General features: G+C 42.5%; 1 protein-coding gene across 1 annotated transcript; it reads right to left on the bottom strand.

The window, feature by feature from the left end:
* Positions 1–1,562: 1,562 nt before the first annotated feature.
* On the bottom strand, positions 1,563–2,483 carry LOC138260690 (olfactory receptor 1f45-like). Its single transcript, XM_069209187.1, has one exon. The coding sequence runs from the start codon at positions 2,481–2,483 to the stop codon at positions 1,563–1,565; it is 921 nt and encodes a 306-aa protein (XP_069065288.1).
* Between the last annotated feature and the right edge of the window lie 12,682 nt (positions 2,484–15,165).

The following is a 15,165-nucleotide window of genomic DNA, read 5'->3' as shown; positions in this document are numbered from 1 at the left end:
ATGGGGGGAGCAGGGACTGTGTGAGACAGAAATACCATGCATGTAAAACTGAACCAGGGGTGGGTGAGGCTCAATCTAATAAAGTTTATCGCAAGGGCAGTGTCACGATTTTTCAGATTAAGCTTTTACAATTGAAAACCCTTGAGCCCAGATTGAAGAGGGCCTAGTGCCTCCTTGTGCCACATTAGCATCATTTTTTTTACGTTAAATATGGCCCAACGAGGTCAAAATTGTTGCACAAGATTTACAAAGTGTTGGAATGCATGCGTTGCGCCACTTTGTGACCCTTGCACCACATTATACCTGTGCCAGGCATAATGTTTGCAAGGGGGGTGTTCCCTTGTTGGGGGGGGGGGCGGAAAAAATTATGCAAAGAAATCCAAAATATTTTGTTGTGCTGTTTTTGCAGCATCTTTTATGCCTGCTCAGAGCAGGCATTAAAAGGGGGCACATCATTATTTATTATAGGACCCTATGTACTGTCCAGGGTTAGTGCCAAAATGTTGGCGCTAACCCTGAACAGTACATCAATAGTGTAAAAATGTTGACGCTATTGCCCCCTACCCTGCGTCATGGTGCACCATATTTTAAGTACGGTGTGCAGCGCCACTTTTCTTAAATCTGGCCCTTAGGGTCTTGTATGACCCACACTGTCACTTTATACCCATTAAGGTCTCCATAAATGTCCAAGTCCTCCTTATTGGTTCTATACATGCCCATATCCATTCAGAGGCCACATTCATGTAGCTTGTTTTTGGTTACAAATGGCCCAATTCGCACAATCGGGTTGTTTGCATTTTCCTATATACAAAACCCTATTTTGCGATTCAGTAACCTATTACTGAATATCAAAATGGGGTTTTGACTCGCTATTAGAAGGGGCATGCCAAAGGCATCCCTTCCTAACAGCAACTCGCAGGGGGATGTATGATTGTTTTGCAACCAGGAATGTGATTGCAAAAAAACCACAGTTGCCACCAATTTCAAATTCAGTCCGTTCTGAAGAATACAAGTTTCTAATCACTAAGGTGTTTGCATGTGTAAGTTTTACTTACACAAATTACTTTTTTGTGTGAAAAACATTTTATTTTCTCCCAAAAGTTGATGTGGCCTCATGAAAGAATTTACTTGCACAAACTTTGTGGATGTGTGTGCGTGTGTGTGCGTCTGAGTAAACCTGCTGAAACGCATTGTGAGTAGGTGTTACAGGGTAATAATGTGCAGTAAGTCTGTGCACATCCACAAAGGTGCATATTGATGGGTATTAATAAACATCTCTCTAAGGGGTGCAGTACTTTTCACGTGGAGAGCAATGAGCATTTTTACTTTTTCTGCAGATTTTCAGATGTTAATGTATCCGAATATTTTTGCTCATACGAAAATGGAAATTGTTTTCCAATCATAAATCTGCACCCTTTGTGATTGTAAGGGACAGACCTGCAGGTGCAGAATTACAACATTCTGTAAGACTGAGACCCACACTTTTCTGCATGATATTTGTGTGGTACTCATTCATGGTGCATCACCCCTCATAACATCTCCATTTCTATGCATGATCAGTTTCAGGATCTAATCCAGGTTTTTCGAAGAGCCCCTTTGACTTCCTTGTTCCTCAAACTGTAGATGAATGGATTTAGCATTGGAGTCACTACAGTGTATATAACACTGATCGCTTTGTCATATTCTAAGGAGTAACTTGAGGATGGCCGAAAGTACATGAAGAGAATTGCACCATAGAACAATGTAACAGCAGTGAGGTGTGATGTGCAAGTTGAGAATGCTTTGTTCCTTCCCTTTGATGACTGAATCTTAAGTACAGTGGAAATGATTCTGATATATGATACGATAATGAATATCATGGGCCCCATAATGATGAAGGAGCCCTCAGTAAAAATTATCATCTCATTTGCAAAAGTGGCAGAGCATGAAAGCTTCAGCATAGGTGGGACATCACAGAAGAAATGATGGATTACATTGGAGCTGCAGAAAGATAAACTAGCACTCATAACTGTATGCATCAATGCATGTAGGGACACAATCATCCAGGAGCCAGCCACCAGTAATACACACACTTTCCGGCTCATGATCGTTGTATAGTGCATGGGGTCGCAGATTGCTAGGTAGCGGTCAAATGCCATCACTGCAAGCAGGAAGCTGTCCATAACTCCGGCACAGAGAAAGAAATACATCTGGATGAAGCAGCCATAGAATGAAATCGTCTTCCGCCCAGAAAAGAGATTAAACAATAGTTTGGGCACTGTGGCTGTTGTCAAACAGAGGTCCACCGTGGACAGACTGCAGAGAAAGAAATACATAGGAGTGTGTAATTGAGGACATCTGATGATCACCAAGATGATGGAAATGTTTCCGATCAGGGAGGCAAAATACATGATGAAGAAGAGCATAGAGAGGAAACTATCATGCTTTGGATTATTTGATAATCCCAGCAGAATGAAGTTATCCATGGTGGTGTGGTTGCCCATCTCCGTTGAGCTGATGTGCCTGCAACAACAGAACAGAAGATACATCAGTAGTGCGCTATGAAAGACATTCAGCAAATGTGACAGATGGTGAGCTCTTCTACTCAATGAAAGAAATACACTATGAAGTTCACTAAAGTTGCCTTCTGAATCACACAAAAGCTGCCATCGTTGGTCAAGCCCCATGTTCATGGGTGGTGCATGCAAAGACAGGGGGCACTTGCTAATGATCGTTGTCAATGACAGTCAGGGTATTTGGTGGTGTTATTTCAGAATACTATTGGGGATGTTTGTAGTTTAACAAGACCAAGTGAAGCCAGCCTAACTCGACGAGCATCCAAAGAGTAACCTAATAAATGGATCGAGGAAGCCACATGCACTATTATGGCAGGGCACCCAACTTTTTGTGACCAATTAGCAAATTTTGTATTCCAGTCAATGGTAAGTGACAATTAAGTCACAACATAACATGTCTGCATTGAAGTGCAATGATAGTATTTGAACATAAAATATTTTGGAAATGCACACATTATGCTGAAATAATGCAGCTATATTTGCATAAAGCAACATTATTTTGCGGGACATTTTCTGGCATATTGCTCATTTAAAGCCAAGCATATTACCCAGTAATAGCACCCAAAATTAGTTTGGATCTAAATCTTGTTATGCTAAAGTAGTCAGTTCTTTCCAGGGAAATTTGAAAATTGATGGCAAATTCTGAATTTCAAAGAACATTATGTCAGGAAAACTGGTAAACTCTAGAATAATTTGCAGGCTCCTCTGCAATATTAAATAAAAATATAGGGACAAAGTTTTCCAATTATGTGTAAAAAAATGGAATGACTTGTGGCAATAGGTTTCAGAACTATTAATACTTACATGGGATGTTGTCAAGATGTTAGGAGAGAGAGATATTTAACGTCAGTAGGTCTGATCTGAATTGCAATGGTAAATGCATTTATATAGGTCTTACTACCCCTGACAAGGAATCAAAGCGCTTTTCGGTGAGTAGCATGGTACTCTGGAACCCGAAAGAATTATTGGTAGATTAGTATAGGGACATATGAGGACAGTATTAGTATTAGTATAGGGAGGTATGAGTTAATTTGAGCAGAAGACATGTGAGTCTATTAGTTGGATTGAATACAATAATAGAGGGATAGAGGAGGGAAGAATCCGGAAGTGTCAACTGGGAGATCATAGTAGAAAGATGAGGTTAGGGATAAGTAAAGGAGAGGTGGAGGATGGAAGAGTCTGTTGAAAGGGATTACAGAGATCATAGTAATAAAATGGACTTTGGGATGAGTCAAAGGAGACATAAATGAGGGAGAATTTGGTAGGGTTGTTTGGGAGATAATAGCAGTAAATTGAGGTTTCGGTGATCCATCAGGGGTATAGGAGGGCAGAGTCTAAGAGGGCTATTTTGGAGATCATAGTAGTAGAATGGGTTTGGGAGGAGTCAGAGGGTGGAGACAGAGGATAGATTGATAGAGGTATAGGGTGACGGTGAGACAAAGTAAAGCTTTTAAGAGAGTAACTTTATTAAAATAGTAAATATATAGATACATGATCACATAGTAAGGGGATATATGTGTAAGGAATATAATATATTGAGATTTAAAGTTGTATTGTACAAACACAGACTTTCAAGAGCTGCAGTATTTGAAGTTAATTTTTTGTGAGATTATTTTAGCTTTCCCCAATATTTCAATGGTGAAGTGCTTGTAGATAAATAGTTAAGATAATATTTACCTATTGTGATAAATAAAATAAAAGCAGAGACTCATAAGCATATAATCAAACAACTTTTATAGAAACTATGCAATGACCTATGAACATGTCAGGGGTAGAATAATATATATGTGTATATATATATATATATATATATATATATATATATATATATTATCAAGTTTTTCTCACCCACTAGGACAGAAAATCAAGACACTCGACGGACAGTTTCAAAATATTTAGAAAAAAGGCAAATTGGTCCTCCTCCCAACGCGTTTCAGCCGTGGCCTTGTTCACGGGTGGGGGAGTACTACATACAACAAGTATAAATACAGGTATATAGACATAAAGAAAGGACTTAAAACCACAGTATCGATATGTAACTGAGTAAACTAATGGACGCCATTTTATAATGGTCATGTAGGCCATAATACCTCTAGTAATCACTTACTCATTTGTCAACTAAGTCCCCTTATGTTAAATACTTTACATACCACATTGTATTTTATGTCTTGTACCAAAATTAAATACAGTAAATGCACAAACCCCCCTAAAAAAAATATACGAAATATACGACAATATATACAACACATTGATTTACAAAAATTCTCTAGTTTACAAAAAATTATTATGTACATTTATATCTCAAAAGAAGCTCACAAACTCCGAAATTCAGTAGAAAATCAATAAAAAATAATTTAGCTACCAAGATGAGTATTCATCTCTTCACTTAAATTTAACCCATTGGGGGACAGGGTCATGAATTTAATAATATATTTTGATTCAAGAATCCTTAACAACTTCTGTCTGTCCCCAACTCGTGAATTAAGTTTGATTTGATCACAGACCAAATATGTAAGTTGTTTTTCATCACCTTGATGTACTTTGTGGAAGTGTCGTGCCACCGGGTAACTGCGATCAAAATTACGGATAACTCTTACATGCTCTAGCATTCTCTTTTTCGCTTTATGAATCCTTACTGCCCACATATATCTTATCACATGGACATCGTAGACAGTATACACAGAAATCTGTGTTACATGTAAAAAATCCCTTAATGGCATATTCATCTTGGCCAACACCCCATGTTACTTTTTTACAGTCTTTGCTGTATCTACATGCTTTACATTGGTGACAACAATAGAACCCTGAGATGCCAGATCTGCCACTATCCGATTTGATGTTACTGAGCACCATGTTGGGACTAAGATTATCTCTCAGCGACCTACCTCTACGAAAAGTTAGTGCAGGATTATCACACACAAACTCCTGTAAATCCGGGTCAGTTTGAAGAATGTGCCAACTTTTAGTAAGTGCTCGTCTCAAATGAAATGTTTGATTGGAGTAGTTCATAATAAACCTAATCTTCTCCTCAGACATATTGTGTCGATGTGTGCGATACAGTGCCTCTGATCTTACTACTCCCTCAACTTTCTTCACAGCCTGTCAAATAATGTTATCGCTATATCCTCTTTCGCTAAATCTTGTACACATGGTCCTACATTCCTGCTGATACTTCTTATCAGTACTACAGATTTGTCTTGCTCTCAGGAGTTCACCATATGGTAAGCTCCTAATCAAATTAGGAGGGTGAGCCCTCTTAGCATTTAAAAAACTGTTGCCTGCTGTTGCTTTCCTGTAAAGCTTTATATTTTGAAACTGTCCGTCGAGTGTCTTGATTTTCTGTCCTAGTGGGTGAGAAAAACTTGATAATATATTAATGGGATTCCCTGATCCCATATCAAGACCGCCGCAATTGAGCCTCGATAAGTCGGGGTCTTTTTTGGTGATATATATATATATATATATATATATATATATATATATATATATATATATATATATGGACTTAATATATATATATACACATGGACGTACACCCACACACACACACACACACACACACATATATATATATATATATATATATATATATATACATTTAACCATAGGTAAAATATACAATTGTTAAACAGGCCTAAAGAGTATGTATATATTTTAAGATAACATAGTTCTTATATTTATTTGTACAAATAAATAGATATATCTAGATATGTACATATAGGCCCTCATTTTAACCCTGGTGGTCTTTTGACCGCTAGGGTTAATGTGACGGTATCACCGCCAACAGGCTGGCGGTGTATACTACCACATTATGAGAATGGTGGGTTGGCTGAAGCCAACCCACCACTTCTCCACTCATACCGCCATATCTATCTCCTGCCCAGTGGCCAACATAGTACCGCCCATGGCATTATGAGCCGGCCTACCACCATGGTTTTCGTGCCATTAGCAACACCACAAAAACCATGGTGGTAGGCCCTACTGGTGACAAGGAATTGCTTCCCTGTCACCAGTAGGTGGCTCCCTCACCCCCCAACACTCACCTGATGCCCCCACCCCTCTCCATCCATACTCACCCACCCCCCATACACGCAAATACCACACAACTGACCCTACCCCCCATGGACACACATGCACACATCACTCCCCCCACCTCCACTACTGTCACAGCGCCCCTCACACCATACACCCCTCCCCACTTACATGCACACAGACACCCACATGCACCAGGCATACACCCATTCACTTAGACCTACCCGCATTCATTCATGCATACTTCCAGACATACTCACACACATTCTAACACACAATCACACTGACATGCAGACACGCACTCACTTCACCATTCCTACACGCATTCACTCACACGCATACACCCATGCAAACAACACAACACACACAGATGCATTCGCACACACACTCACACACTCAGACACACACACACAACACCCACCCTCCCCTCTCAGAAGCCCTGACTTATCTTGGTCTAAGAGCTCTTCCGTCAGGGAATGGAAAAGGGTGCTGCTACCGCCAGCAACGCCCCGCCAGCGGAAAACCACCAGGCTGTATCACTGATCATGATACGGTTGCCGGCGTTCTACTGGTGGGGTGGTGATCATGGTAGCAGCGCCAACTTACCACCGTCCACCACCATGAGCACTGCCAGATTTCCGCCCTTATTGTGGCGGAAGTCAGGCAGTGCTCAAAATATGGTAGAGGAATGGTAACCGCTGTGGCTGATGAAAACTGGTCCTGTTCTATGTATTGCTTTGTGGATGATGCAAAGCAACTTGAAGGTGGCTCTACTGGTAAGCGGTAACCAATGTAGGGCCCTCAAGGCGGGGAGATGTGGGCTTGTGGTTTTACATGTAGGACTAGCCCTGAAGCCGAGTTCTGAATCTGTTGTTGTTTTTTCATGGTAGATAGAGATGATCCATGGTAGAGGCCATTTGCGCAATCCAGTTTAGATAGCACAGGAGAGATAGTAGCCTCCCCCTTATGTGGAAATCCGAGGTGGGTTAAGATGCGTTGCAGAGTTTTCATGGTGATGAAGCTTGATTTTACTAATTTGCCTGCTTAAGCATTCATTGTTAACTTGGAGTCCATGGTAATTCCAAATTTTCTTATTTCTTTAGATACTTTAGGATGTGGTCCCAGATCGTCAGGCCTGGTCCAGAGTGAGTCATAATTTTTCCAATCATCATAATTGAGGGTTTACATGTTGGAAACATTCACTTTGAGATGGCCCCATGTCGTCCACTGATCAATAGCCCTGAGGCAACTGAAGATTTGTGAGTTTCCAATGTCTTTGGGGAATTCTTCTTCAAAGAGCATTTGTATCTCATCTGCATAGTTGTAGCATATGAGTTGAAATTCAATATGACATCATGTAGATGTTGAAAAGCATAGGTGAGATGATTGAGCCCTGAGAGACCCTGCTTTTGCGAAGTTAGGTTTAGATGAAAAAGGGGAGTATGGATGACATTAGTTCTGTTTTGAAGGTAGCATATAATCCAGTCGAGAGCAGCCCTTTAAGATGGATTCGTAGAGTCTTTGTATTAGGATGTCATGGTGAACTGTGCCAAAGGCAGCTGAGAGGTCCAGGAGAAGTAGTGCAGCAACTCCATTACAGTCTATTGTGTTTTTAAGATCATCCCAGATGGTGATGAGGGCAGATTCAATGCCTCTTCCTAGGCGGGATCCAGTGTAGTAGTCTGAAAGTATGGAGTTATCTTCAATGAATTGTGACATCTGAGTGAAAGATGCTCTTTCTATCAGTTTGCCCTGAAATGTTCTATTTGTAATTGTAGGAAAGTAGCCTCTTTTAAACATGGTTGCCACAACTTTTGGCCTGTGGGTCGGTGTGTTTGACTGTGTGCTGGGATCCTGCTAATCAGGACCCCATTAGATATGCTCTCTCCCTTTTAAATGTGGTTGTTGGATACTGCTATCCAGTATTACACCCGCAATTTGCATACTGGTGTCCCCTTTTAAGTCCCTAGTATATGGTACCTAGGTATCCAGGGCATTGGGGTTCCAGGGGATCCCTATGGGATGCATCATTTCTTTTGCCACCCATAGGGAACCCATGCAAAGGCTCCTACAAGACTGCAATTGCAGCCTGTGTGAAATGGTGCATGCACCCTTTCACTGCCATTTACAATGCACCTGGTCACTTATAAGTCACCCATATGTCAGGCCTTCCAACCCCGAAGGCTGGGTGCAGAGTACCTATTTGTGAAGGCACGCCTCCACTAGCAGAGGTTCCCCCACGTCAGCAGGACCATTTTCCCGGAGTTCCTGAGTGCAGGGACACCATTTACGTGTGCACTACACATAGGTCACTACCTATGCACAGTTCCAGAATGGTAACTCTGAATAGGGCTATGTTTGGTATCAAACATGTTGGAATCATTCCGCAAGGCTTTTGCAAGTATTGGTTGTATGATTCCATGCACTCTGGGGCTCCCTAGAGGAACCCCAGTACTGCCATTACAGCCTTCTGAGGTTTTCCAAGCAGCCCCAGCTTCTGCCACCTCACAGACAGGTTTCTGCCCTCCTGTTGCTTGAGAAGCTCAATCCCAGGAAGGCAGAACAAAGGATTTCCTTCGGGAGAGGGATGTTAGACCCCCTCCCCTTGGAAATAGGTGGTACAGGAAAGGGATGGGTAGCCTCCCAGAGCCTCTGGAAATGAGAGATGATGCTCTCCTTGCATAATCAAGTCTACACCAGTTCAGGGACCCCCAGTCCCTGCTCTGGCGTGAAACTGGACAAAGGAAAGGGGAGTAGCCACTCCCCTGTCCATCACCACCCCAGGGGTGGTGCTCAGAGCTCCTCCAGTGGATCCCTGGGTTTTGCCATCTTGGATTACAAGGTGGTAGGGAACTGTGGGAGCATCTGAGTGGCCAGTGCCAGCAGGTGACATCAGAGCCCTCCCCTGATAGGTGCTTACCTGTTTAGTTGACCAACCCCCCTATCAGGGCTATTTGGGGTCTCTCCTCTGGGTGTTTCCTCAGATTCGGATAGCAAGACTCCAGAAGGAACTCTCAGCATCTTTTACTTCACCTTCTTACCTAAGAAACTGCATCTGGGCCCTCCAGGAACATTACAACTGCAACAAAGAAAAAAAGATGACTTCTGGAACATTGTATCTTCATCTCCTGCCAGCAACTGCAACTGTTTCCATGTTGTGCATCCTGTAAATCCTGCCTGTCTTCCACCTGCACCAGAAGAATTAAGGAATCCCCCTTGAAGTGAAGGAGTCACTTCCCTGCTTCCCTACTCCAGCAGGCACCCCTCTGTAGCAACAACCGTTGGCTTTGGTCCACTCTTCTGAAGGAGTGCATGGATCCAGCAACACGGGTGGTGGACTGAAGTGGTCCCGACAGTGCTGACTTCCAGCTGTCCAACTTTGGTTGAGGTAAGAGCTTGCCTCCCCACGCAAGACAGTACCCCCATGCACCACACGTTTTGCAGTTTCCAAGACTTGTTGGAATCCTTCCATGAAGTTTTTCATGTATCATGAAGCTCAGGGCCCCAGCACTCCTTCCTGTGATGCACAGCCTCCTGCGTGGTTCTCCAGCGGCGAGGGATCCCTTTGTGTAGTGCTGCATGGGCCTTCTTTAGCACCTTCTTTGTCCCTGTGCTGTGGGACTCCTGTGCATGCTGCATGGTCTTCTGAGGGCTCTCTGAGTTGCTGAGAGCCCCCTCTGTCTCACCCTCCTGTTAGAGGCCTCCAGGTACCTCCTGGTCCCAGGTAACGCCATTTTCTTCTAACTGTGAGCTTTGGGTGTGCCAAGGCTTGTTTCGGGAATCCAGCAACGCAAGCCAGACTGCGATCACCCATCTGACGTGGGACATCATCTGCACCAACCAGGAACAGGGTGCAGTACTGACTGTTCTTCTTCACCGGTGGTTCTTATTTTGCACCTTCATCTGGGTTAGAAGGGGCTCCTGTTCTTCCTGGACTCTTTAGTGCTTCTTGGACTTGGTCCCCTTCTTCCACAGGTCTTCAGGTCCAGGAATCCATCATTGGTATCCAGCAGTCTCCTCTGGTTCTTGCAAAATCTTCTATCACATGTTCTTGTGTGTTCTAGGAAAGTTACTGTGATTTACTCCAGCTTTCCTGGGCTCTGAGGTGGGTTCTATTGCTTACCTTTGGTGTTTTCTAATACTCCCAGCACCCCTCTGCACACTACACTTGCGTAGGTTGGAAATCGACCTTTGCATTCCACTATTTTAGTATATAGTTAGTGTTCCCCCAAGCCCATTTCTAACTATTGTGATTTTCACTATTTGCACTGTTTTCTAACTGTTTTTACAGCTAATTCTGGATTCTAGTGTATATACTGTGTATATTACTTACCTCCTAAGGGAGTATAGTCTCTAAGGTATTTTTGGCATTTGTGTCACCAAAAATAAAGTATCTTTATTTTTGTAACACTGAGTATTTTCTTTCATGTGTGTAAGAACTGTGTGACTACAGTGGTATTGCATGAGCTTTTCATGTATCCTAGTTAGGCCATGGGTGCTCATCCACACTACCCATAGAGAGCCTGGCTTCCAGACACTGACTACATTGCTCTAATAAGGGATAACTGGAACTTGTATAAGTATATGTACCTTAGGTACCCACTACACACAGGCTATCCTCCTGCAGTAATTGGTCTGTAGTTGCTGGTCCAGATTTGTTTTCTTTAATAATGGGCATATGCATGCCTTTTTAAGGTCTTCAGCAAAGATTCCCGTAGTTAAAGAATTATTGATGATTCTTCTTACTGGTGTGGCATCAGAGGTAGATGAAAGAATCTTCTTGAAGGTGTGTGGTGGACAAGGGTCAGAAGGGCAGCCTGAAAGCCTACTTGCTTTGACCAATTCCATAAATTCGCTTTGCGATATTTGTTTGAAGGAGTGCAAGAGGCGGGGTTGACTTAGACTTGGGGGAGATTTTTGGAAAGAGGTTGGTGCTGGTCGTTTTCCTTTGTTTTAAATAGGAGTCCAATGTGTTTGCCTTGGTTGTGTAATGATTCGCCAGTTTGTCTGTGAAATCTTGAGTAATGAGATGAGTTCCTTCCATGCATTTAGGTTTTTGAAATTAGTTGAAAAATTTATAAAATTCTTTATGTGCAGATATGGCATTTTGAATTCTGTCTGAGTAGTACTTTTTTAACCTTTTTGGTTTTCGATTTGTATATTCTGTTATGATTGCATAGCTTAAGTTTGTCATGAATGTGGTTTGTTTTGAGCCAGGTTTGTTGCAGCTTTCTGATTTGTTTTATCTTGTTTAGGTCTGTGTTTCTCCAAGGTGCTTGTTTTGTTTTGTCCTGTTTTGTTTGTCTGAGTGGTATTAGGATATCAAAAGCTTTGTGCAGCCACTGATAAAGTTTTTGAACATAATTTAGTGTCTAGGCTGTTAGCTGTGTTTCTAAGTATTCAAAATTCAGTTCCTTGGTTGATAAGTGAATGTATGTAAGGTAGCCTTGGGTGTGTTGATTTGTGCTGTTTTATGTTGGAAAGTTACCGAACGGTGGCATGAACAATGTGACCGATGTGATACTTTGAACCCTAACCTGTTCTGGGTTTGCAAGAATTATATTTAGCATGTGTTCAGCGATGTGTGTGGGGTTGTGTACAACCTGATGAAGGTTCACTGTGACTGGGCCAGTGACAATATATTTTTGATGGGGTATATTGGGTATGTCAAGCCAAACATTTAGGTTCTCAGGAATGCATAGGTTGGAGTATAGCGTTATGTCATACAAATTGAGCACACACAAATGCTCTTTGCATGAACTAGCACATTAATAAAGTCAGACTTATTTCCTTTGTTTTAGGTTGTTTTAAAATGTTTTCCCCTCACAGATACTCATATGCATACAAATACAAACAAAACAGCTCACACACACACACAGCCACTCATATACCCATTCACAGACCTACATAGACACTCACACAGCCACTCAAACAGTAACACACCCGATGACACACCCAGACAGATATTTGCATCCCAGCTAAAACATCCATCCAGTCACTCACACAGCTACTGACACACCCACACAATGATTCAGACACTGGCTCCCTCACTCATACAGCCACTCTCACACCATTCACAGACCCAAACAACCAGTCCTACAATCAGTCACATACCCACTTATGCACCCACACAGACATTTACATGCCCATTAACACACACATATAGTCAGTCAAACAGGTACTGACAGCCACACAGATATTTACACATCCATTCAGAATCCTATCGAGTAACTAGTGCACCTATTTACACATGCACACACCTACTCACGTGACTAATATATATCCATGCAGACACTCAGATACTCATTCACACAGCCACTTATACACCCACTCATAGACCCATACAGCTATTCTCATACCCAGAAAGCCACTTACACAAGTACTGACACACCCATAGAACCCCTTATACAACTACTGAGACACCTACACTTTCATGTATATTGTATTATTCTGCATGACATTGCAAAACATTTGCTATGTCTTCTTTAATAAATTATATATTATGTAGATTGACTTTTTGAAAAAGTTTTATTTTTGTATTTTTTTGTTGGGAACAAAAATAACCAGGTTAGTAAATGGGGTACGAGAAGCTATCTTGGAGGAAGCAACTGGCTTAAGTCTTTGTGAATAATGGGATGTGAACGGTTAGGACAAAACAAATTATTCTGTTATTATGCAGTGGTGGTGGTTAGGCTTCACTATGTAATACTCCCATTATACCCCAAAGATAGTCCTTTGCACTCACAATAATAAATGCTTAACTCAGTCCTGGCAGTGTGACAAAAAGCAGTCAGGCTTTACTACAGCAACATGTGTTCAGCATTTCAGAGGACCAACATGAACGATAAGTAATTGCCATGACTCAAAAGGAATCAGACACTAATTTATAAAAATCACGTATGTATAATTGGAGTTGGATTTTAATGTGAAAATAAGATCAGTACATTTAGAAGCTTATAAACTTTACTATTGCAGTCAATGGGAAAAATCACTAGTGACACTTGGCCACTCGCGGGGTGAGTTCAGAAGGCCCCACTTGTAATTAAGGTTATGCTAGTTGCAGGACCAAGCTTTGACAGGCAGACCAAATCACCTAGCTTGTGTGGCCCGGGTGATGAACGCATGAGCTGCGGGTGCTGAAAAATGGCATTTATGACACACTGGACCAGATTTAACAGGCCTAGCACCCCTTTGCGCCATATTAGTATAATTTTTTATGACACTAATATGACCCAACGGGCCAAATTCATGGCGCCATACTTACAAAGTGGTGCAATGCATGCATTGTGCCACTTTGAAACCCCTTGCCCCACATTATGCCTTCGCCAAGCATAATGTATGCCAGGGGGGGCGTTCCCCTGTAAGGAGGACCACGAAAATGGTGCAGTGGAATTTAAGAGATTCCACTGCCCCATTTTTGGTGGCTATTTTTAATGCCTGCAGAGAACAGGCATTAAAAGGGGGCATTGTTAACATTGTTTTCAATTGGCCCATATGTACTTTGCAGGATTAGCCCAGAATTTTGGCACCAATCCTGCACAGAACATCAATAGCATAAAAAATGTTGACACTATTGCCCCTACCCTGCGCCATGGTGCACCGTATATTAAATACAGCACACACATGGTCGTGGCAGGGGGGCGCTAAGGGGCACAACAAAAGTTGCACTGCATTGGATGCAGAGCCATTTTTGTTAAATTCCGGCCTCTGTCTCTTGCAGGTCAAGTTTGTGGTAGCCCACTGGGAGTTAAGTTTGTGTAGGCCTCTGGACCAGAATTCTCCAGGCAGAATAACTCCACCTAGCTTAGGAGTCTCAGTGCAGAGGTGTGCTTAGCTGTCCTTGGTGCTGAATGGGTGCTACAGTTGCTGGTTTTATTAATGGGACCATGCAGGTGAAGAAGCAGATGCAAAAATTCATCAACGGAGCCACAGGTGATATCGGATAAAGGTGCTACAGTGTGCCCTGGAGTTGGTGGTTATGACTGGACTGACCACCAACAAGTCTTGGCAGTGGTAAGTTAGGGGAGAAGCTATCTCCCATTCCGGAGGTCCAGTGAAAAAAGGTTGCTTGTTGTAACTTGGCAGGGAGCTGGACTACACTTCCCACAATGCACTGGTTCACCTGTCCTTGGGTGATTCCCCAAGGGGGCCCAATGGCCAGCGCTTCCTCAGAGATGGTAGGTGCTTTTTACTCATGGTAAGCAGGGGACTAGTGCCACTAATCCAAGGGAGTCTGGTCTTGCCTTCCGCTCACAAAGGGTTCCCTCGTACTGGGGGAATCAGTCTTTCGTCCAGGATGAGCCACAGTCGAGCAGTTCCAGGAGGTTGCCACAGGTTCATGGTATCACACCTTTTGTTACTGAAGATTTCTGTTGTCATCAATGTGGTTACTTTCTCATTCTTTCTTCACGACTTGTTGGAGATGTGAAGTCCTGGTGCCAGGGGAGCCCTTTAAATCTTAGATTTAGGGGCATTAGGGGGGTGGGTGGGTGCAAATAGCCAATGAGCTACTAGCCCCAGCAACTACTCCCCTACTGAGGTGACCATACCCAGTGGGTTGTGACATCTTTTTTACCCA

Source organism: Pleurodeles waltl, chromosome 10 (assembly GCF_031143425.1).
Source record: "Pleurodeles waltl isolate 20211129_DDA chromosome 10, aPleWal1.hap1.20221129, whole genome shotgun sequence".
NCBI classification, from domain to species: Eukaryota; Metazoa; Chordata; class Amphibia; order Caudata; family Salamandridae; genus Pleurodeles; species Pleurodeles waltl.
Note: the sequence above shows the minus strand (reverse complement) of the source record. Positions and strands in the feature narration are given on the sequence as shown.

Excerpts from the sequence above, each read along its gene's own strand:
- LOC138260690 (XM_069209187.1), bottom strand. The coding sequence starts at position 2,483 with ATGGGCAACCACACCACCATGGATAACTTCATTCTGCTGGGATTATCA.